At 42.4% G+C, this 22,060-nt stretch overlaps 2 protein-coding genes across 9 annotated transcripts in view; one reads left to right on the forward strand and one right to left on the reverse strand.

Annotated features, from left to right (window-relative positions):
• CDC42BPA (CDC42 binding protein kinase alpha) overlaps nucleotides 1-11,415 on the forward strand; it is a 327,653-nt gene extending 316,238 nt beyond the window's left edge. For all 5 annotated transcript variants that reach the window (XM_048843358.2, XM_048843360.2, XM_048843359.2 and 2 more), the window contains 3 exons: nucleotides 4,055-4,172; nucleotides 4,835-4,992; nucleotides 6,464-11,415. In XM_048843358.2, coding sequence (XP_048699315.1) covers nucleotides 4,055-4,172; nucleotides 4,835-4,992; nucleotides 6,464-6,595 — 408 coding nt within the window. In that variant the 3' untranslated portion in view covers nucleotides 6,596-11,415. The remainder of the gene's footprint in view (nucleotides 1-4,054; nucleotides 4,173-4,834; nucleotides 4,993-6,463) is intronic.
• The window catches only part of COQ8A (coenzyme Q8A), a 144,469-nt gene that overhangs the window by 47,072 nt on the left and 75,337 nt on the right, over nucleotides 1-22,060 (reverse strand). For 3 of the 4 annotated variants that reach the window (XM_048843367.2, XM_048843368.2, XM_048843369.2), the window contains 4 exons: nucleotides 20,292-20,399; nucleotides 18,870-18,935; nucleotides 17,555-17,641; nucleotides 15,395-16,840 (listed from right to left, as the gene is read on the reverse strand). In XM_048843367.2, coding sequence (XP_048699324.2) covers nucleotides 16,547-16,840; nucleotides 17,555-17,641; nucleotides 18,870-18,935; nucleotides 20,292-20,399 — 555 coding nt within the window. In that variant the 3' untranslated portion in view covers nucleotides 15,395-16,546. Of the gene's footprint in view, nucleotides 1-15,394; nucleotides 16,841-17,554; nucleotides 17,642-18,869; nucleotides 18,936-20,291; nucleotides 20,400-22,060 lie in introns of those variants that run through there. The other variant, XM_048843370.2, reaches the window with a different exon arrangement.

Raw genomic sequence — 22,060 nt, forward strand, 5'->3', positions numbered from 1 at the left:
GTACTAACATTGCAGTTACATTGAATTCAGTGATGTTACACTAGTGTAAAACTGGAGTGACACCAGTGACTCAGGAGCCCTCTGTGTGGGGCTCAGCTCAAGCTCCTTAGAGCATAAGACGCTTGGCTTGTGTGAAGGAATGCATCTTCTCTGCTTTGCTGTGGCTGGAGGAGAGAAATGGTACCGTGTAAACCAGGGGATGTTTGGGTTTTTTTCCACTTAGCCTAAGGACACTAGTACTCTTCATGGAACTCCGGAGTTGCTCCAATACCAAAGCAATGGGCACACTATAAGAACCTGAATAGGATGGATTCAACAATCTGAGTTAAAAAATGTCTGTAATGCACATGGGCTCTCATATTGCTTTGTGATTTCATATGATCAAAATAACTTTGTACAGTGGGAAATAGTAAAACCAGGTTTGTTTAGTGATAAATAAATATAAATCCCAGTAGGAGGCTGCTTAGAAAATACAATGGAAATCTCCTATAGAGTCAAATTTCACCAATCACCCATGGCTCTGGAAGGCCCATGTGCAGCAGGACTGGTGTAGTTTCATTGCATAAAGAGGTGAATTAAGGAAGGCCACATGGAGGTATGGTTTGGGGGTAGATCAGGGGCAACATGGTAGAGGAGCAGGAGCAATGCGTAGATCCACCATTACACAGATCTACCAACCATTGTATCTGTGCAGAGTAGCAACCCTCCTCGTGTCTGTTTCATTCTCTGACTGAGATCATGATCTGCATTCTGATGCACTGAACTAAGGGACTTTCACCTTCCATCACTACAATTAACTCAGACTGCTCTGCAAGCAGGTCTCCACTGCAATTATTTCCTCTTCAAAGGCATATTGTCTATTCACTGTTCGTTTGTTTATTTTTGCTTGGTTCAGTGCTGGTGATGGATTTTATATGCTGAGATTTGAATTGTTTGATCTCTGTGTGTTTAAATGGTTGTCTCAGAGTTATTTTTTCATAATGACTTTTAACTTGTTGCTCTTTGCTGTTTTATAACCACTGCTTTCAGATGCTGTTTGTTCCCTTATGTGAATTCTTTGTCTGTGTCGTGTGCATGCTGTTTTGTTACCATTGTTTCTGTTCTTTACTGGCATTGATTTTTTTAGAAGAAAGAAGAGTGGAACATTTGCTCTGAAGGGATAAACATTTATAAGGATTACATGGACTTTCCAAACAGATAGAAGGGAAAACAATGGTGCTCAAGTTTTGTGCCTGCCATCTTTAATGGTTTAATGTGTTACAGTTGATCTCTTTAAAATTAATGTATTCTTTCCAAGAACCAAAATTTTGTTCCCAACCCCACCCCCTTTGTTGATTGAGGTTGCTTAGTTTCTGTTGAGGGTAGCCACCTTATCATTAAACATACCAATTCTCTTTGAAGAACCATCTGACAAGCATAAAAGCCCCTTTTTGAATTTCCAATGTATTAATCACAATATATAACAACTCAGAGTGCTGTATTTGGCTTTCCCTAGTGTGTCTCAGAATACCTCAATAGCCGAACACCCTTGAGTGCTTAATACCTTATCATTCTGTGCAGTCTTAACTGTTGCTGTCCTATCCATATGCTCATGTTGTTGTAAACTATATCAAAATTGCCTACCATGTGCTGGATGGCACAAGAACAAGCACTAGATACTCCATTTAATGTTCTGTGATAAGTGAGATAAGATTGTTGTCAAATCTATTTCATTTGTTCACTGCTTTCTGAAAAAAGTGTACAAACAACGCAGGATAATATATTCTTGGGAATTATTTGAGAGGCACATTTTAAAACCTGCAAGTATTTGCTAAAGTACTGTTGGGAACAATCCAACCTTGGCAGGGAGACAGACTGGATAATCAGTAGGGCTTTTCCACCCCTAGCGTCTCAGATTCTCTTATGGTGGTAACTGAGAGAGATCGTGGAAAGAAATTCACAATTCTTGTTTGCCTATTGCAAATTAAAAATGAATTTTTCTCTCCACATGTAAGAATGAGGAGGGGGTATCTCTTATTAACTCAGAAGGATTGATTGTAAGTGTAGCATTAGAAACAATGGCAGTAACAAAAGGAAAGTAACAAACAATTCTTAGCACTTTACATGTTCTAATTGCATTGCTAACTTTAATCCATTCATTATCTAGAAACCCTCTTTTTAGCTGTAACCTACCTAGAGAAATCAATAGATACTTTAAATTATTGTACATATCCTTACCATCTATTGGAGGAGACATAAGTGTGTAGATATGGAGATGTTTTATACACCTATTTATCAACTGATGAGAGCTACAAAGTGTGATGTGATGCACACTGTATGAAATAGTTCAAGCTCACATTTTCCCCTGTACACTGACTTTACATATTGACTTGATATGCCTGTATTATTATTGACATGCTATTAGACAATAAGAAACCATAAATTAATATGATTCTTCTATAAAAGAAAAAAAAAGTATTGTTTAATAAAATGGTGTGGCACTAGATGTGTGTTCAGATCTTTTTAACATCTCTCACTGTGGGGGCTAAAAGTGGCAGTATAATGCTGCCTTCTTCCTCATATCTTCTTCCTAAAGGTAGATTTGAGATCCCTTGCAGCTAAGGTGTCTCTTATGTAGTAATGGTAGAAATAAATATAGTATAGGTGAGAGAAATGGTTTTAAAATCTAATAATAAAAGGTTACAAATTACATATTGGGAACATGATGTGCACGAGGGGAAGGGCTGCAAAGTGTGCAAAAACCCCCCTGAAAATGGCATGACAGCAATGGAATGTTGGGGTTAAGGCTTTTCCCTGCCATAAACGTGGTGTGAGTCTGGCTGAGCTGCTTATTTTTTGTGGTACAGGATATTTCGCTAACAGATGGCTACATGTCTGATTCTCTCTGAGAAAATACCTACAGGAGGGTTGGACTGAGCCAATTCCAACCTTTTTATTGCATTTTTAAGTTTCAGTAACATTCTTGCTCCCGAAGGCAGCTGCAGTTGTGAATTTTCTTTCATACTCAACTGCGTTATCTTAGTATAATGAAGATTTCATGGGTATTAGTGATTAAAAAAAGTATAAGGAGAGGGTATATTTTAAAGATGAAATGGAATGAGTGCTGTAAACTGCTCAGTGCTATAAATTGTTTGCATCTGTTTTTTTTTTTTTTTTTACAAAGGGGCTGTGTTTCCACCGCTGTGTGAAGAGGTTTGATATACCTAATTCCCATTAATGCTAATGAGTTCTATATACAAACCATCTGAGGAGCAAGATAAGCCCATGCTTATGTTTAGCTAAAGCTCCAGAGACAGGCAGTCACATTGGAAACAGTAGAGTGAGCCCTAATTTGGGATGACAATAAATGAAAATACTCTTAGAAAACCAAAAGCATCTGATTAGCATTCAGACTAAAATATTCTTGTCTGTGCAATATAATCTGAAAACAGAAGGCCAAAGTTTGCTCAACTATTCCCATGAATTTCTGAAGTAACTCCGCCAGTTAGAGTGGAGTTACTCGAGCATAATTGAAAGCAGAGTTTGGCTTAATACGTCCTGTATAACTGCAAGAAATACACTGTAGGCATCAGGGGCTGATTAGATAACAGTGTCATACAAAATATATACAAGCCACGAATTATGGCATCAAAGAGATACATTTCAATGAAATAGTACTTGGAAAGATATAGCTAGAAACAATGCATTACATTAAGCATCTTTTTCTTAACTGACTGTATTATCTAAATTGGTACCAGTTGTCAGGCTCCTTGTCAACATCAGCAAGAAAATTCTGATTCTATTAGAATGTTCTTTCAGTTGTCTACATATGTCCATGTAATTCAAAACTTCACTTTCATGCTGTGTGTTCTTCCAGTCTCTGCACTTAGGTGCAAAATAGTATCCTGCAAATTTGTTGACCTGTCACCCAGAAAATTAGCTCTGGGAAGGTGAGGGCTTTTGGGTTTTTTTTGTTTAACTTGGTACCTCCTCCCTCCTCCTCCCACTGCTGACTCAGCAGTAAATGAATGAATGAACACAACCCTCTCTCTCTTTGTGTCTCCCTGCACTGCAGAACCTTCGGCCTCAGGAGAGTCGGAGCATGTTCAGTGCCTCTGTCAGTATCCCATCTATCACAAAATCCCGCACAGAACCAGGGCGGTCGATGAGTGCCAGTAGCGGGTTGGCAGCAAGTGAGTGTCTCTGGCTTGCCACAAGCCCTGTGCAGAAACGTGAAAACTTAACACTGCCCCATGCAGGAACGTTACAGCTGTGCTTCTTGAGCAGGATTTTCAGAGTTGCTCAGCAGTGGCCCAGCTCTGTTCCCACAGAAGCCAACGAGAGAGTTTTACAATTGGACTAATGCTGAGAACTTCTGAAAATCCCACATGGTGTTTGCTGTTTCTTAAAACATATATATCTTTATGGTATTATAACGATATCAGAATTAGTACTGTATTCCTCAATACTGTGACTTCTTGACCGCTACTTAAGGGCTTCATCCTGCCCCCACTGAAGTCAGAGGCAAATTGTCCATTCACCCCCATATTTTGGGTTTTTTTAACTTTGTTGTTAGAGTTAACTACTTGGAGCCTTCTGTGTATGTAACAGCACTGGAAATCTGGCTGCTGACATAGAAGGGTTAAATTTTATTCCCACCATCCTGCCTAGATATTGCAGGGTTCCAGTGCATGAGCACATCCACCATCTAATCCAGAGTACATGGAAAACAGGGAAGAAAGATTATGTAAAGGGAGGTTCTGTAGGAAAACAAAACTAAAAGTAACAGCTAGCCAACTTCTTAGTGTCTTGCACACACATCCATGATGCAGTTTTATTCACCCACACCTTTTAGGATCGTCTGCACAGAACGGCAGTGCTTTGCGGCGGGAATTCTCAGGCGGGAGCTATGGAGCCAAGCGTCAGCCTATGGCATCACCATCAGATGGTTCGCTGTCCTCTGGTGGTTTAGACCAAGGCTGTGATGTGCCGACAAGGGACTATGAACGAGAGGTGAGTAACGAGAGCGAAGGGACGAGAACTGCAAACTGTGGATACTGATAGGGCCCAAATTCTAATCTCAGTTTTGTTTGTGTAAATCTGGAATAACACAGCTGCAACAGAGCAGGATTTGGCCCTAGGAAGCTTAGAAATCATTGTTCAAAACAAAATGTTCTATTGTTTGTCTTTTGAGACTTGTTGACAGGATTTTGGTCAGACTATGTCAGCTTTAAACATCTGGGCAGATGTGTAGAAAATGCATTGAGGTGGTATACTCAGTACCCTGGAATCAATAAGGCTCATGAATGTGGTAGCTTGATAAAGTAACTGCACAAACTTGATACTGACCTTTTGTAGCTAAAAGAGACAGTACTCCTTTTGTCTTTTGGCAGCAAGAAAGCTTTAGGCCATAAGCAGATAAGTCATAAAAAAGACACATTGGTTTTGTGTTCATTGAATACCTAGAATTAATCAATTAATATGTAAAAATTCAAAAAATCATCTTTTCTCTTCAGACAAGTTTTATCTGCATTCCACCAAAATATTGAAAGGGAGATAAGAGAAGTTAATTGTTTCATCCGTTACACCATTTATAAAACACGCCTTTCACTACATCTCCAGGTGCACGTACAAATACAACCTCTCCAAGTTACCACCTCACTGCAACCCCCCCTTCATGCTCCTCAGGCAGAATCCTGAGTAAACAGATGAGCATAAAGGTCAGACTAACAGAGAGAAAATTCCAGTGTCAGGAGCCCTTCACAAGGAACAACATGCTCCTGCTGGTTCAAACTGAAGATGGCTGCAAAACTGCCCCAGCCAATCTCATCCTCTGCATTGTTATGTAGGGAGAGATGGGGGCTTTGAAGCTGCCAGGGCTTTTATAGATCAAAATCAACACTTACAGTTGTAGATGAAAGTGAACTAAGTGCCAGCTCTGACTGCAGAGTGGGCAGGTGCATTCTACACTAACTGAAGCTTTGACATGATCTCAAGGGTAGTCTATGTAGAGTGCTTTGCATCAGTATTCATTTTGAAAGTTACAGAGGGACAGATAACTCTGGCAAAGTCCACATCAGAAAAGAGACTTAACCAAACCCAGGGGTGAAACAAAATGTCTCCAGCCACCACTGCTATATGGGAGTCCAAGAGCAGCTAGAGGTCCAGAAGCAACCCAATGTTGCAAGCCTCACTGAGGTGATATACCCATCATTTGTCAGTAACAAGGGCAGATGCTTCTTCAGTGTACCATCATTACTTAAGCCTTGTGCGAACTGGGCTTTAGACAACTTGCTCGAATGCACAAAAAAGCAAATATTGAGCAAAGAGTGTTATTGGACAGAAAACTTAGGGGGGAAATATATGCAGACCTTTAGCTCCACCCAACTGCTGGTCAAATGTATGTCCCTTTCAGTCTGACTGATTGATTTACTCCTGTTGTGTTATTGCCTATTGATATTCTTCTGCATTTTTTGGGCTGCAGGATTCTGATTCTCCAAGGCATTCTACAGCTTCTAACAGTTCCAACCTAAGTAGTCCTCCCAGCCCAGTTTCTCCTCACAAGACCAAGAGTCTCTCCCTGGAGAGCTCTGACCACGTGAGTTGGGACTCATGAACTGCTTCAGCATTCAGATCCAAATCACTGCGGCTTATTATTCCCATGGCTCCCCCTTCATTCAACCCAGTTCTCACTTTCATCACCCTGCCCACTCCCTCTGAAAATGATGTGAGGGGAAGGGAGGGAAGAAGATAAAAGGTTTGCCTTCTCTAGCACTATTCAGCGCTGCCTCGGCCTCCCCAGATTTAGCAGCGGCAAACAAGCAAACCTAGGGTGTTGGTAAACAGCAGATGCAGTAGATTTGTATTAGTACTGGTTTCATTTCATGTGGCTACAGCTGCTTCCGATATTATAAATATATTTACCCCACCTCAACTTGGAAAAAAAAGTAGCTTAAATAGACCAGAACAATATCAATTAAAAGAATAAATCAGATGGATTGTTTCTATACAAGAGCTAATTATCTTGTACAAGAGTAGCACAGAGACCCCACTTCTGGTGGGGAGCAACCAGTCTGTCGGAAGCACATGAAAGCTTTCAGCTAGCCACCATGTTTGAATGTCAATCTGATTGTCGCCAGCAAATACTTATTAAAACGATGCATATTTTACTACAGTACAGAGTTTAAATAAATACGCAAATTTAAGAATTAAATACGTATGTATATATTCAAGGAGAAAAAGCAGCATCGTGTATGCAGAAGAAGATGGATGCCTATTTAAGAGAACCTTTAATTTAAAAAGATTTGTGTTGTTCCCGTTTTCATGCTAAGTAACACACACATCGGAGGCCTGGCCTATATATATGCAGGAGCAGAATGTTCCCTTTGGGTGACACTGCACTGTTTTAGGAGAAATCCCCCACAGTGTGTTCAGTGACCTTTATTCCTCTTGTCAGTAGCAGCACTAAAGCTATAATCCTCATTTTGAAGATGACCCTGCCTGTCATCTGCAAGAATAATGTTGATTTGAAAGTGAACCACTCTCCCATCTACAACAAAGAGCAACATTCAGCCATGTTGGCACCATGGTTTTCAGTGGGGCGGGCACTAGTTGTGCAGCTTGACACCCTTGGCACTCATGGATCTCTGCTAGATACAGTATACACCCTACGGCAATAATGGAACAGTGTGGAAGAAATCATAGGGGATACCATTTCTCAAGAAGGTCAGTGCCTGACTTGGTTTAATGATGAAGGAAATGGTTTTCCGAGCCGCCCTGGCCATATGTTAACCAGAAAGCTGTTACATTGATTATCAAATGTTAGTATACAATCTACATCAGTCAAATGTGAGTCCTGTTAGCCCGAAAAGAGCCTCTGTGGAATATATTGTTGCTGTAGCATAGCGAAGAACCTTGAAGATGCTTACCTAATACTGTTCATGCTGTGGCAGTTTAAGACACCTGGTAGCCCAGAGCTGCCATGCTGATGAGGTTAATCATTTCCATCCCCCATCATTTTGGACTGTGGTTTCAATTTTTTTCTATACAATACCCTGCTGTTTGAGTCCAACAGCGATGCAGGTTGCAGGCAGAAACACACCACCAGAGGACAGGCTCAGCAGAAGTTGCAGGTCTGTCTTTCAGCAAAGAGCCTGACATTTAAATCAAAGGAATAAAGAGGAGGCAAGATAAAAAGCAAACCAATGTCAAGCAGGAAGATCATCCATTCCCTTTTCCAGTGTGAGCTTCTCTTCTCAGTGAGATCATTGCTAGCTTTATGCCACGACCCCGCTCAAGCATATAAAAGGCTTTTTGTATTTAGAAAGCTGGTTTTCCTATGATTTGGAATTTTTTTTATGGCTCCTATCAAACCATTCCAAGTGCTTACAGTCAGCAGTGTAACATGTTTCATTCACATTAATAGATGCTGAAATGAATGGGAATTTTCCAGGTTCCCTTCACTGAAGGAATTTATGGGTAAGTTCAAGCAGGGTGCAGACAAATTAGGTTAATCTACAGGCACAGCCAAAACACAAGTAAGACACAGTCATTGCCTTTACTGTGTAACCATGCAGGGTCCCCTAGGTGCTAGTTCTGTGCTTTATTCTGCATTGAGTGGATTGTCTGCACATAAACCTGTCATTCAAAGGTTGGTTGCTTGGTTGTTTTTTTGGGACGGGGAGGAGGGGGAATATAAAAATTTCTATAAAGTATCATGTCAAAATCCTGCCTGTCCTGTTTGGTATCAAGTTGGTGCTGTGTGTTTCATTGTCACAAATAAACTTGGCATTTAGTAGTAAAATTTATACCAAACAGGCAAACACCGAGTCCCTTCCCAGTATGGTAGCTTTTCATGTCTTTGCAGGAGACACAAATAGAAATGTCAGAGGGACTGGCAAGTCCAGTGTCACCTTTTTCTTAAAGGTTGTATATTGTTCCATGTGCACCAAAGGCTTCTCTTCCTACAGTTGCCACTTCCTCCTCCTCCTGGTGTAGCACATCAGGGCCCCACACGTTTCAAAGTGTTGCAGACTAGTTTTGTATTTACTGTATGTTGTATTTAAAAGTTTAAATCATATTTTGATGTTAACCTGTTAAAGGGAAGATTCGAGGCTGCTAGCAAAAACCTGTGTGATAATCCCACATGGGAGGGTCAGTTTATCTGGAATCAAACTGTGTATTCCTTTTGCTTCATCTCTGCTCCATTTGAAAATAGAACCAAAGTACCAAGATACAGCTTACTTTTAAACTAACCCTAAACAAACCAGTACATTTGCTTACTCTCCTCTTATGGTGAATATGAACCTGTTTAAATGTACATTTTCAGATGGAGCATAGATTTGTCACTTTACAGAGCTGAATTTCAGAAGGTGAGACCTATCCTGTTAAATACAGTACCTATGCTGACCTCTAGCCCTTGGCAGTGTCCTTTTCAAAATAATTGTATTTGATCTGGTACTGTACATTTTACACAAATCATGCCTGTTTAAAAGAGGGAGAAACAGCAATTGTCCACATACATTATTTGAAAAGAAAAAGCATTCTAGGAATTATAGTTATAAAAGGAATCTGTTCTGATGGGTCCATGTAAGTGTAGGCCACTTGAATTTTTTGTTGTTATGAACACCTGTTACAAAACATGGATGTTGCAGGTGTGCTTTTTAAATTCTCATTGGGATAAGAAAAATACTTTGGTCATTTGGACTATAAGACTCTTGTCTGAGATCTCAGAGGCAGTTGGCTTGTAAGGTTCGGTGTTTGCTACTAGGCATTGTTTAAAGTTTCCAGTTATATATGGTTGCATTTATCCAGGCAATGTATAATCTCCAACTGAATTTTGACTAATATATTAGCATATGTTCTGTGTACACATATATATATATATATCTTTTTTTTTTTTTGGCTAAGACTGAAAACATTCTTCACTTATCAGGACATACTCTGCTTAAGCAAATGCCTTTGCTTCAGTCACTGAAAGGCTCCAAATAGATTTAAGCATGTCCCTGAGGACCATAGTTTCCAGAATGAAAAAAGGTGCAGGAAATCAATTTAAGCTTCCCCCCCCTCCCCAAAATCACACCTACTTCCCACATTTCATAATTCCCAAACCAAGCTTTAGTACTTTGTCTGTTTCACATACCACATCTAAACCGATTGCATTTGCTAGTTTTAAAATATAGTTCTATCACTTAGGCAGCTTTTCTCTCCATCTCAGTCTCTTTAGTGGCTGGCTTGTTTGTTATAAATGTGGATTTTTATTATTCAACATTTTTGCAGTTCTGACTTGTGCTGTTAAGAGCAATAATCTTGATTCTGATAAAATTACAAACACGTGTTGCATGCCGATATATGGTTTATGAAACGACACAGCAGAGGGATGCAGTGTTCTCTGCATACAAAAGCACAGATAATGTATTTGGTGGATGTAGTTAACTACTACTACAACCTTGGGCTTAAGCAAAACATTCTTCCTAGAACTGTGTCAGACTTTCAGAATGATACACTGCAGTCAGAAGAATTTCTGACAAATGAGTGCACCCTATAATACAAGTTTTGTACATCAAGGAACTTGGATGGGTTAGACTGAAAAGAGAACAGGCCCAACCACTGAATGGTAGATCATAACAAGAGTTCTTAAAATTCCAGATGTTTCTAGGTTGGTGGAAGCTTTTTTTTTTTCTTTCAACCATGTTCACAAAATTTTAAAGTAGTTCACCCTTGTGTAAAAGGCTTATGTACCACTAAGTAGGATGTAGACTTTGTGCAGGCCTGCTACACAGGAGCCTGATACAGATGCTCTGTTCTGACCCGTAGGCACCAGTGTAGCTCTAGAAGATGAAATGGACTTGTGTACTCAAATCCTATTTGAGAAAAAGCCCCCAAAGAGCCAATCTGCTGCAGATCTCAAAGACCTTGTTGTGCAGTGAGGCAATTCCACAGCTTGTTTCTTTCCAGCCACAGTTTAAAAAAAAAAAGAGAGACCAACTTCATTCATGGGGAAGAAATCCTCACAAAACCACTCTTGGTATTTCAGAGCAATTATACTGGCTTTTTTATGTATGACAGTTTCATATCATTTATTTTTTAAAAAAATATTTTTGAGGTTTTTTCATGGTAATATTATTGTACAGGTTTGCATGGCCTAGGTGTGATCACTTTTTGCGTTAGAGTAGAAAAGCTGACAAGTGTGTGTGTGGGGAAAAGACTGCTTTTTGCCTCTTATCACTATTTTATTTTGTTTTATGCCCTCACTGTGGTAGGGGACATTGTAAGAGATTCTCTGCTACAGAATGATGTAGATTCTTTTGCACAGAAATATTTAAGGTGAAACAGTCAACAATGTAATAAATGACTTGACACCAATATTTTATGTTGGTAACACTTAATATTAACCTACTTTGATGTATTGCAATAAAAACAGGGAACTGTTAGAAAGATCGATGTTTTGTGTTTTTTCCCAGCTGCTCCCTCTGTTAAGATTTTGGAAGAGGGAATGAATTTTGTATTCTTGTTGAGTATAACCATCAGGTAAACCTGCCCATTACTAAGTGATATTGACATACACAGATGAAGCTCCCTTTAGACATTCACCCTCGCTGCTAGAGTTGAGTTCTGTTGAACTTTAGCCACCCTGCACTTCAGTATATTGAATGGCATCAGCTACAGCACCTCTGAGCTTTTTGATTAGTTCAGTCTGTTCCACTGTAATTAAACCTGTTTTCAGCAGTAGTCAGTTACTAACTTCCTTGCTTTTCAGTGAGATGTCCTTGGCAGGCTCCTGGAAATAGGGGTATAGGGTTCTATTTTTCTAACCTGCATCTATGATGGGGGTATTTGGCCCTTCTAGATCTTAATCTCAAGCAAAGCTGCAAATTTAGCATGCAGCCCACCAGGTCTGTCCTTTAGTGGGGGGATTTTCTCAAGGATGCTGAACTCCATATCCTCATGCAGTTAACTTGGTGAAGATGCTGGACTCGGTGTTGTGGCCTCAGGCCAATCATCAAAGAGCCTGTTGGCTCTAATCTGTTCCTGGTAGAGGTTGGTGACTGAACACTTGTATTCCTATCTTGACAGTAGCCTCAGTTGGCACATGACCAGGATTCATCACTGAATTGGTCCATTGGTTAGATCATTAGCTTCCCTGGCCTAGAGTGAGTACTGACAGGGAGCACAACATGAATGCTGATCAATGTCCCCCAGTGAAGTCCTGATATAGGTTAAGTAAACCTGCACCTCCTGGGTCTCTCCCAGAAATGACCACCTGGGCACAGTTCATTGGTGACATGGCCAAAGCAGGGCTCAAAGGGGGGACCTAAGGAATTCATCCAGTCCATGACCAAGTAAACCTAGACCATCCCTGATAGCTGTTTGTCCAACCTGTTCTTAACCTCCAATGATAAGCTTCTAAAGGTAGTTAAGCTCTGGAATAGGGATTCCACAACCACCTTTGTAATTAGAACATTTTTCTTAACAGCTAACCTAACTTTCCCTTGCTGAAAATTAAGCCCATTACTTCCTGTCCTATTTTCAGTGGACATAGAGAACAGTTAAGGACTGTTACAAAGAGGACAGCGATCAACATAATTGAAGTCTTACCTCCCCACTCTTTTCTCAAAACTAAACATGCCCAAGTTTAACATTTGCTCATAGGTTTATTAAGACTATCATTTTTGTTGCTCCTGTCTAGCCTCACATCTTTCCTTAAGTATGGCCCCCAGAACTGGATGCAGTCCTTCAGCTAAGGCCTCACCAGTACCAAATAGGTGGGACAATTATGTCTTACATACAACATGCCTAAGAATACACTCTCGAATGTTTGCCTGTGCAATTTGTTATCCACTTTAATCATTGCCAATCCTTTTAGCAGTAGCATCAGCTAGTCAGTTATTTCCCATTCTGTAGTGACGCATTTAATTTTTCCTTCCTAAGTGTAGTACTTAGAACTTGTCTTTATTGAATTTCAGTCAAGTTCTACCCTAATCAGAACAATTGTGGCCAATGGGCCATTCCATAACCTGTGTGGGTTTGATCCTGTAGGCCTAGCTTCACATATACCCTCTCTAGTTTTCACTCTTGGCCAATGGCACTGTCTGAAAGAGCCTCTTTTCCCAATGCCTGGGCACAAGGTTCAGAGCTTTACTCCCCTCCCCACAGCTGTGAGTGTCCTAGGGAGGGGCTATACAGATTCAAGGGAAAAAGCAAAAAGAGCAGCAGCATTGTGCTTAGACTTCATACTAGCTGCTTGGCTCTTCAGCACTGGGGAACCCCTGCTACTCAACACTCATGTTCTGGCTTGAGCTGATGGTGGCTGTGGCATCTGTGAATGGATAGGACAGGCTGGCACCTGAAGTCCAGCCTTTGTGGTTTGGCCTCTACTCTTCTCCCTGAAAGCTGTCATCTTTAGGAGGAAAGACCATCTCAAGTTTATAGCAGAGAAACAGAGGTGCTGTTTCCTAGAGAAGAGGTTCTCAGAGATTGCAAACGGTCAGGTCAAGGATGTGAAAGTGTCCACTCTTGAGCAAATTCCTATATTTTGAGCACCTTTGCTAGCTAAACTACAGTGAGAGGCACCAATACAAATTCCAGATCAGTATAAAATAGCCTGGACTTTCTTCTGGCCAGGGCTTGAAGTCAGGCATGAACACTGGGTCACCCTTGTGTCAAGAGGGTTTTCCAGGGCACTGTGTTACAATCCCATGATGCTGCTGGGGGACTTGAGGAGTGAATGAGCCCAGGAGGGCTAGAGCCTGAGCTCTGATCATCAGTGCTCCAACAAAGCCAGTCTTCACCTTCTACTGGAATTTATCCTTATGGTGAATCCTGCATTCTCTTACTTACTGACCTTGTCCTAGCCCAGGTATCCCACAGGAGACACTGCCTTTGCTCTAAGCTAGATGTGAGCACCTCCAGCATTACATGTAGTAATAGACAATGGGTCTCTAATTAGTCACAAGAATCTGATCAAACTCTCCATTCTGAATGTACCTACCAATGTTAAAAAAAAAAATCACCTGTAACACAGTTGACTTTTGAGCCAATTCACCACATAACCTGAATGCATTAGCTCTCACGGTATTGCCTGAATGTTGCTTTGAACATTCTCTGCTACAAGGTCACCTGGTCCTAGTTCCTTGTGAGCTTTTTGTACTTCTTAATGCTAATATAAGCCTTTAACATCTAAATATTTCACTTCCTCTGATATTAGAAGAGCCAGGTCTTGACTTTCATGAGCTTTAAAGCCTTCAGTAATTAAAAATTCTCCTTCTCTCCACACACCACCACCTACAATTGACACTTCAGCAAACTACAAGCATAGCAACGTATAGTGAATTCAGAGAGTTGAGAGAGATTTGGAGATAAGGGGTAGGAATATCTGTTCTGTACATAGGGCTGCTGCCATCAGTATAAAAGAAGAAGTACTACATGCTACAGAACTAGAGTAAAAGCCAGTCTTCTTGTTTGTATCCGTGTGCAGGGGCTAATCACTGTTGGCCTGAGTACAGGAAGATTACTGCACTGGCCAGTAGACAACAGAATCAATAAGATTTACACTTTTCTAGTATATCCTCTAAACTCACTGGTTTATCAGGTTTTTTTTTTTTTTAAATTAAGCAGGCTGTAACTTCCATGTGAAGCAATTTCCATATTTTGTCCATGAGCTTGGAAAAAAGGTTAAATTAGACACAAATAGGATTAAACTCCTACACACTATTTTTTTATATAGTCTGCAGGAGAGGTAAACTTTGTACACTTACCAGATTACAGAAGGCTGGATAAATGCAAAACCGAGGGACGGGGCATATTCCATCTTCATGTTTACGAATTCTGTGTTTAGTGCCTGTGAAGTACTAGCAGATAGGCCCAATTCTGTTTAACAGTCAGCCGAGTGTATTGAAAGTCTAAAATACACATCCACCCACTGCCTTTTCCCATCCTGGGCAGACCAACAAGCTGACAGCTGTTCAGTTTCAGTGTTGACCCTACTCCATTTGATCCTGCTGGGAAGTAATTCCCTTTCAAAGCACCCAGTACCATCCAAACACAGCAGAACGGCACCACTGGCTTTAGTTAAAGCATTAATGCAAGGGGAAGTTTTTCCTCCATGTGTCTGGGAAGGAAGGATGGAATGTGTCCACTCCAAAAGGCTGGTAATAAGGTGACATTCAAATCCATTACCAGGCCATGGAGACTGAAAAAGGCACTGATAGAAGTGATTCTTTTGCAAGATGACATTGCCCTTCCAGGAAAGAATGGAAGAAATACTAGAAAAGGTTCTCTGACCCTTCTCCTCCAGGCCCAGTTTCTTCTATTCATACTGTAAAAGAGTCTCTCTAATTGCATGTTGCCACTTGCTGTTCTTTTACCCTGGTCATGGGAAGCAGAGGAGATGGAATAACTGCAGGCAGAAGCCCTCTGCACAAGCACTTTTTTATTGAAATCAGTAAGTCATACAGATACAAGAATTGTACAAAACCCTAACAAGCTAAGTTTGCTAGTCTGACTCCAATTCTTTAAAACTGTGCATTTGGCTATAAACATGTAGTACACATTTCAGCAAAAGCTTGAAATGCCCATAAGAGGATAAGAGAATCCCAGAGTATGTTTCCCCCTTCCCTCAAACTCTGCACTGGAGGGCACAGACAGGAAGGCAAAGAGACTAGTTTCTTTGCTGGGACTCCAACAAGCCAAGAAGTGTTGGGGCTTTGGCCATCAGGGGAGCCGATACATACCAGCGAGGGAAGATTCCCACTATTCGTGCTTATGCACAGCTCCTTTGCTTATACATTCAACTCAAAATTAAAAAACAACTGACTGACTTTCTGAGCAGGCGTTCTCTGTGGATATATTTAAATATAAATGTTGGCACCCCTTGCATCAGATATTTTAATTCTTTGCTTCCTAGTTTTAGCTTGCAAGCCGAAGACAGAAAGGGAGGCAGAAGGCATAAAATTTCATCCTATGTGTACACATCTTACATTATATCCCTGTCAGTAAAATCCAGGCTTCTCCGACTGCCACCATTCATCTTACAAAACAGGAGTCTGTTGTAGGTTACCAGGTATGTTACTCTATAATTCACAGTATGAAAACCATTCAAATTCCACTTTAGCAAAAAGAAAGGGGTGGGGGGGAGTATTTTTTAAAATGATTTTCAGAGAATTATAAACAGGTTTCAATACAAACTAGTCCTGGTTTTATTCTAACTCTCCTCTCAACCCCACCAAACACATTATAAAAACCCAACCACAGTATGCAGCCACCATCAATGTTAAAAATGCACTAGAGATAGCAGGCTGGTGCTTTGAACAGTGTGGAAGAACACAGCAGACTAAGCCCCACCACCTCAGGAGGACACAATTCCTGTAAGCCATGGGAATCTAATGGCAGAGTCTAGGACAGACGCTGTGTTAAAGAAAGACTTTGTCCTTGTGAAACAAACATTGAACTTCCAGCACACAGGCTGCTACATCTCGAGATGAGAATGTGGGGATGTGACAGACTACATTGCTCTTTGCTAGATACAGTATGATTGGGCCTTAAGAACGAGACACTTAGTTCATCTTCACTACTGCTCCTGCTCCTTGGCCCTCTTGCTCCAGTATTTGCTATAGGCCTCCTGGAACATGTTTTTGCAGCAGATTTTGGCCTTCAGTTTGGAGCATATAAGGAAAGAGCCCCCCATCTTCCGATGGAGAGAGTAGGTCTCCTCTGGCGGAGGGACAAGCCGATGCTTCAGCATGACCGGGATCAAACCATGGATCTTTTCTGTGGTGCTCTGGGTGCCGAAGTCAAATGGCTCCTCAGACGCAAAAGCCTCTCCCAGGATGAGAACAGCTTCTAAGTGGGCATTTTCCATCTCCTGCCCAAAAACAAAGAGGAGTCAATAACACACAAGGATGACTCCAGCACCAGCTGCTTTTAACAGAGGAAAAGACCAGGGGGCTAGCACTCAGCAGTAGGCAAGGGAAAGGTGGTGCCCTGCCTGAGGTAAAGTTCAGTCTCCAGCACAGAGACCCAGAGAAACTCTAGAGTTGTTCACTTACAGCTGTATTAGAGTCTCACAGGAGACCTCTGGCCATTGAGTTACAAGATCTCAAGAGACTGTGCAACATGGAGGATTCAGCTGGGATAATGGGAGGGAGTCACCAAGAGGAATGCAGAGTTGTGCACTAAGGACACTATTTACAGGTGTATTCATGCCCTGGGGAAAGGGATACAGATTCTTACTCTGCCCTTGGGCATGTGTGTGGGGCTCTCATCAAAGCCCGTGCTGCACAGATATAAAACATGAAAGTGGCTTAGCTGCAGCAAAGGAAGCGAAGGGAGAAGCTTGGATAAAATACATCCTGGCTATAGCCAGTGCTGTAGTTTTCCTCATTTCTAGCTCGATTTGAAGAGAGGCTGAATTAGCAGTGTCACAGAAATCCTGTATCCTTTCCTTCCCGCTGCCAACCCCAAGAGTGCAGCTTTCATGGATTGTCGCTAGCTTTTCCCTATTACAGGATCTACAGAACATCAGACCCAAGAGCTCTGCAGCCGGCCAGCAATAATAGGGGAGGATTCCATTCCATACCTTGACTTCATAACCAGTAAGGAATTTCATTTCTATCGACTTCCTCAAAACTGTCTCTCTGTCCTGATCTGCAGCCGCCTTTATTACCTGAACAGGAAGAACACCATCAAACAAGGAGACAGGAGTCTTGCATTCAACACGCCTTTATGCTACTAAGCAGTTGCAGCAGCATCTGCTATCAAGCAGCCTGATTAGGTTCACACTCTTCCTTGCCCCTCCCCCAACTGCTTTGCGGATTGCATGGCACCAATCTGGAAGATGACCAGTTTCAGAATTATTTGCAGAAACACATCTGCTGCAAAAAAGCCTTTCCTAGCAGGACTATACTCAGTGGCCCACAAAACAAGTGGCCTGGCTTCCTGTGGAACTCTAGAACCGAACCTTGCTTGGGGCACCAGCAGTTTTAGGAGAGATGGCAAGCCCCAGCTATTTGGACTTATTTTATGAAGTACAGAATTCAGTGCTCTGATAAAGGAATGGACATGTAATTAAAGTGGCTTAGTGATATTAATTGGCTTTGTCACGCAATTTATAAGCAGGCTGAAGTTACAGGAGATGAGCAGAGTATGAAATGCTCCAAGTCCATGCATTTCACCCATATCGCTGAATTCCCAGCAGGCAGAAAGGTACCGTGTCCTTTAAAATAAGCACTACCGCTCAGATCTTCCAGAAAGCAATATTTCAATTCACTGCAGTAGGGTTTGTGCATGTTGAGGAATCAATGAAAGAGACTGGAACTTCAGGAGAGAAGTCACTGTGGCAGCCAAGTCCTTATCACATAACTATTATACAGCAGGACAGCAGCTCAACTGCAGCCACACTTGTCTGCAGTAGCCAACTGTAGGTTCCCCCATTCCCCAAGCTGGAGACAGACACAAGACTAAGAGTTCAGGGAGCACAAAGTAACTGGGATGGGATGGGGAGGTGTTGTTTCCTCCCTGAGACCTGTGGGGCCAAATTCCACTCTCAAGAACACTCCAGTAGAGTGGAGTTACACAGGGGAAACCCAGGGCAGGACTTGGACCTTTACAGAGCAGCAGCCTCAGCCTCCTTGTTTGTGATGTAAACTTACAACAGGACAACTGGGATATCAGCAGGTTTGTAAGGGAGACAGGTGAATCTAAGAGAAGGGGGCAAAGCTGTGTCATGATCTCCTTCAACCTGCCCCAGGCCAGGTTTCCTCCCAAGAGTAGATTCAGCTGCAAACAGAAGTGCACCTCAAACATGCAAGATCTTGAGACCCGACAGAGCCTTGAGTTAAGTGACACTATTCTCCCTAGCGCAACAAGGCAGCATGTGCAGCTGGAGTCCTCACCTCAATGTACAGGTCAGTGAAGTCCTCGTCAAACCCACGAGATGCGCCGAAGTCCAGCAGGGCCACCTGGATATGGATAAATGCTTCTGCATTATACTAGAAACCACTGCAAAAGAGCGCAGCCTGGCATGGGAAGCCTATGGCAGTGGTTTCATTTAGCTCAATTGTCACAAGTCACTTGGGGCTGGAGGTTGGTCCAAAGCATCTGAATTTCCACTTAACTCCCTCCTTACTGGTTATGACTGGCAACATTAAACCCAGTAACATATTCACACCATATGGCACATTAGAGAGTCATTCCTAGGCACATACATATGCTCAGACAGCAGAGGAGGCAGCACCTATGATATCTGATGGGTTTGTATCTCCCACACCAATGAGTTCTACTCTGGAGCACATCAGCAGAGAACCTTGCTTCAAGCATTTACAAACGTGGAATTCAGCCAGACCCTAGCACCAATACCATTTCCAAACCTACCTGACAAGAGCACAGATATATGCAGCAGCCAGACCCCTGGAGCATGAGGAAAGAAATTCTGACCATACAGGATCACCTCACTAGATATCAATATGTTTAGCATAGTACAAATGGCAAGCATTTGACTGAGGTGTCCCTTGCTCAATAATACCTTAACTGTTCTTATGGTAGAGAATACACATGGTTGTGATTTTTCAGGGACAGGTTTCAGTAAAGTCAGAATAGACCCAGAGTCTTAGGAGACTGGTCCTGGGTACGGGGCAGAGTGGGTGTGCAGCCAGGGTAAAAGGGACCCGTTCTCCCCCCACCATCAGCTGATGAGGAATGACGAAAGAGGCAGATTCCATCAGCATGGCTGGATAGCAGCAATGTTCATTCTCAGCCCTTTGAGGAAGCAAAATGAGACATCCTTTGATATATCCCATTATGCTTCCTTGTTTGTAATGAAGCTGGACGACATGTAAAAACTGGTGCCCTACCCATGCAGAGGTCTTCCGAGGGTGCTGGCAAGACAGCTGGTTCTGCTGGCACCTCTGCCTACTGTGACCGGAAGTTTCACTTTTAGGAGACAGCGGTCAATGGAACTGGGGTATGTAAGATCTTACTCCCTCCTCCCACTAGAAAGCCTTAGACTCCAGCATAAGCATATTGCTACTGAGGAGCATGGTACAACATTGCTTCACACAATGTAACAAAAGGCCAGAGTCCCAGCTGTTTGGAGGTCATTGAAATAAGCCTACTTGTTCCCCCAACAGACTGCAGTGTTGTGAAGACCTCACACCCCTTTTTGAAAGATAACCCACTATGGCACCACAACCCCTGCCTACCTTTGGTCTGAAAGAGAAGGATCTATAAAAGAGGCTCAATGGGAGACTATTTAGCTTTGGGAGTGGGGAGAGTGTCAAACAAAAATCCCTGCTTAGTATAGGACTTGCTGGGCTTACCTTGTGCAGCTGAGGGTCATAGAAGAAGTTAGACCAGTTCGGATCAGTCTGCATGAACCTGAATTCAAACAGCTCCCGCAGGCACAAAATCAGAATGTTGGAGCAGATCTTTGGAAGCACAATGAGGAAGACAGAAAATGGGTGAGGAAAGCAGCAAGTCACAACTATCGAAGTCAGACACACCACCCGCCCCAGATTTAAGCACACAGGAACTACATCAGCAACTGGCCAGGGCAGGTGCTGAGGGAGAAACAGTATGGTACCACTGCCTCTGCTGGTGCTGAGACACATCTGAACTATTCTCCCCCAGGCACAGAACACCCACCGACCTCAAGCCACCAGTGGGAGGTCTGTGCAGGAAGCTGCTACAGAACCTCATGCCTCATTTAACACTAGCACTTGTCTAGCTGGCCTGCTGACAAGAGGCTAGAGGCCCCATTACGGCTGACTCCTCATGGCAATTTCTCATCTCCCTCAAGTGCCGATTACTGTTCTTTTAGAGTCAAAGGTAGCATGTGCAAGCATACATGCCCAACACATGCCCAGGCCCCTGTTGTCTACTTAGACCCCTCTTTTTCCTAAAAAGTGAAGCTTTTAATAAAGTTATGGAAAATTCAGCATGAGCATTTATTCCCCCACCTAGCTGCTCCCAGTCCCAAAGGCTCCACAGGAGACAATGAAAGGAAGTCCTCGTTTTCCGCAGGTGTGGTGATCCCTTGCTAACTGCTGGAGTCAGAGAACCTCGATGCAAAATTCTACACTAGTGCTAACTGTAAGACACACACTTTCTGGCTGACTGGAGGTTAGCATCAGCACCCTACCAGTCCCCATGTAGTGAGATACACTCCTCTTGCTCAGGACACAGCACACACAATATCTGTACTATGCTTTCCTTGCTGATTAGAAGAAAGTTTGCTAAGTGGTAGTTGCAGACAGCAGCCTCCAGAGGGCATGAACATGGGTGGGTGGGGAGAGATCGATCATCACTGCAGGTACGTGAATAGACAGTTCCTTTCAGTTCTGCTGGCCTGCCCAGCTTTTACAGGATTTACCATCTCTCACAGAAAGTCTCTCCCTGGTGTCCCCAGGGCAGTAAGGGGAGCTCTTTACAATGCAAGGAGATCCAACAGTGCAGAGATTGGGGAGGCCAGTGGAGCAGCAATTATAGTTCACCCTTGTGAAAGAATCCTGTAGAGCTTAGTCAGGATGAAATCTACAAAGTTCTATAGACATTTAACAGGGCTCTCAAGAAGTTATCCTTAAAAACCTAAGGAAGTAATAGGGAACGAGACTATCAGCGTTATGAACCTTACGTAGAATGCTGCAATATAGAGTTTTCTATACGATTGCTCAAAAAGAACCTATAGAAAGGGTCTCGCTCTCAAATCCTACAAGATTCTTTTATAGAGAGGCAATTGTGTCAGAGCCCGTTTAACAGAGAAACGCCCTCTAGTCACAATGGCAGCATCACCACCTGCTTATTCTGAAAATCTTTAGCTTGCATCCAGCTATTGTCCAGTGCTGGATAGAAGGCAACAGGTTTTAAACACCCCATCCAAGAGTAATAATGCAACACTGAACACAAGCCGAAACTAGTGCAAGACAGTCATATTTGGGCCAAGAGGACATGGGTTAGAGAGTCACTAAGTCAACCACTTGGACACTGTGCAGAGTGAGAGACAGACCCCACATCATCTCCATTTGTAAGTGGGAAATGCTTTGTCATCAGGTGGGCTATTAAAAAACCTTCACCAAACAGCCACATTATC

This window comes from Caretta caretta, chromosome 3 (assembly GCF_965140235.1).
Source record: "Caretta caretta isolate rCarCar2 chromosome 3, rCarCar1.hap1, whole genome shotgun sequence".
Classification (NCBI taxonomy): Eukaryota; Metazoa; Chordata; order Testudines; family Cheloniidae; genus Caretta; species Caretta caretta.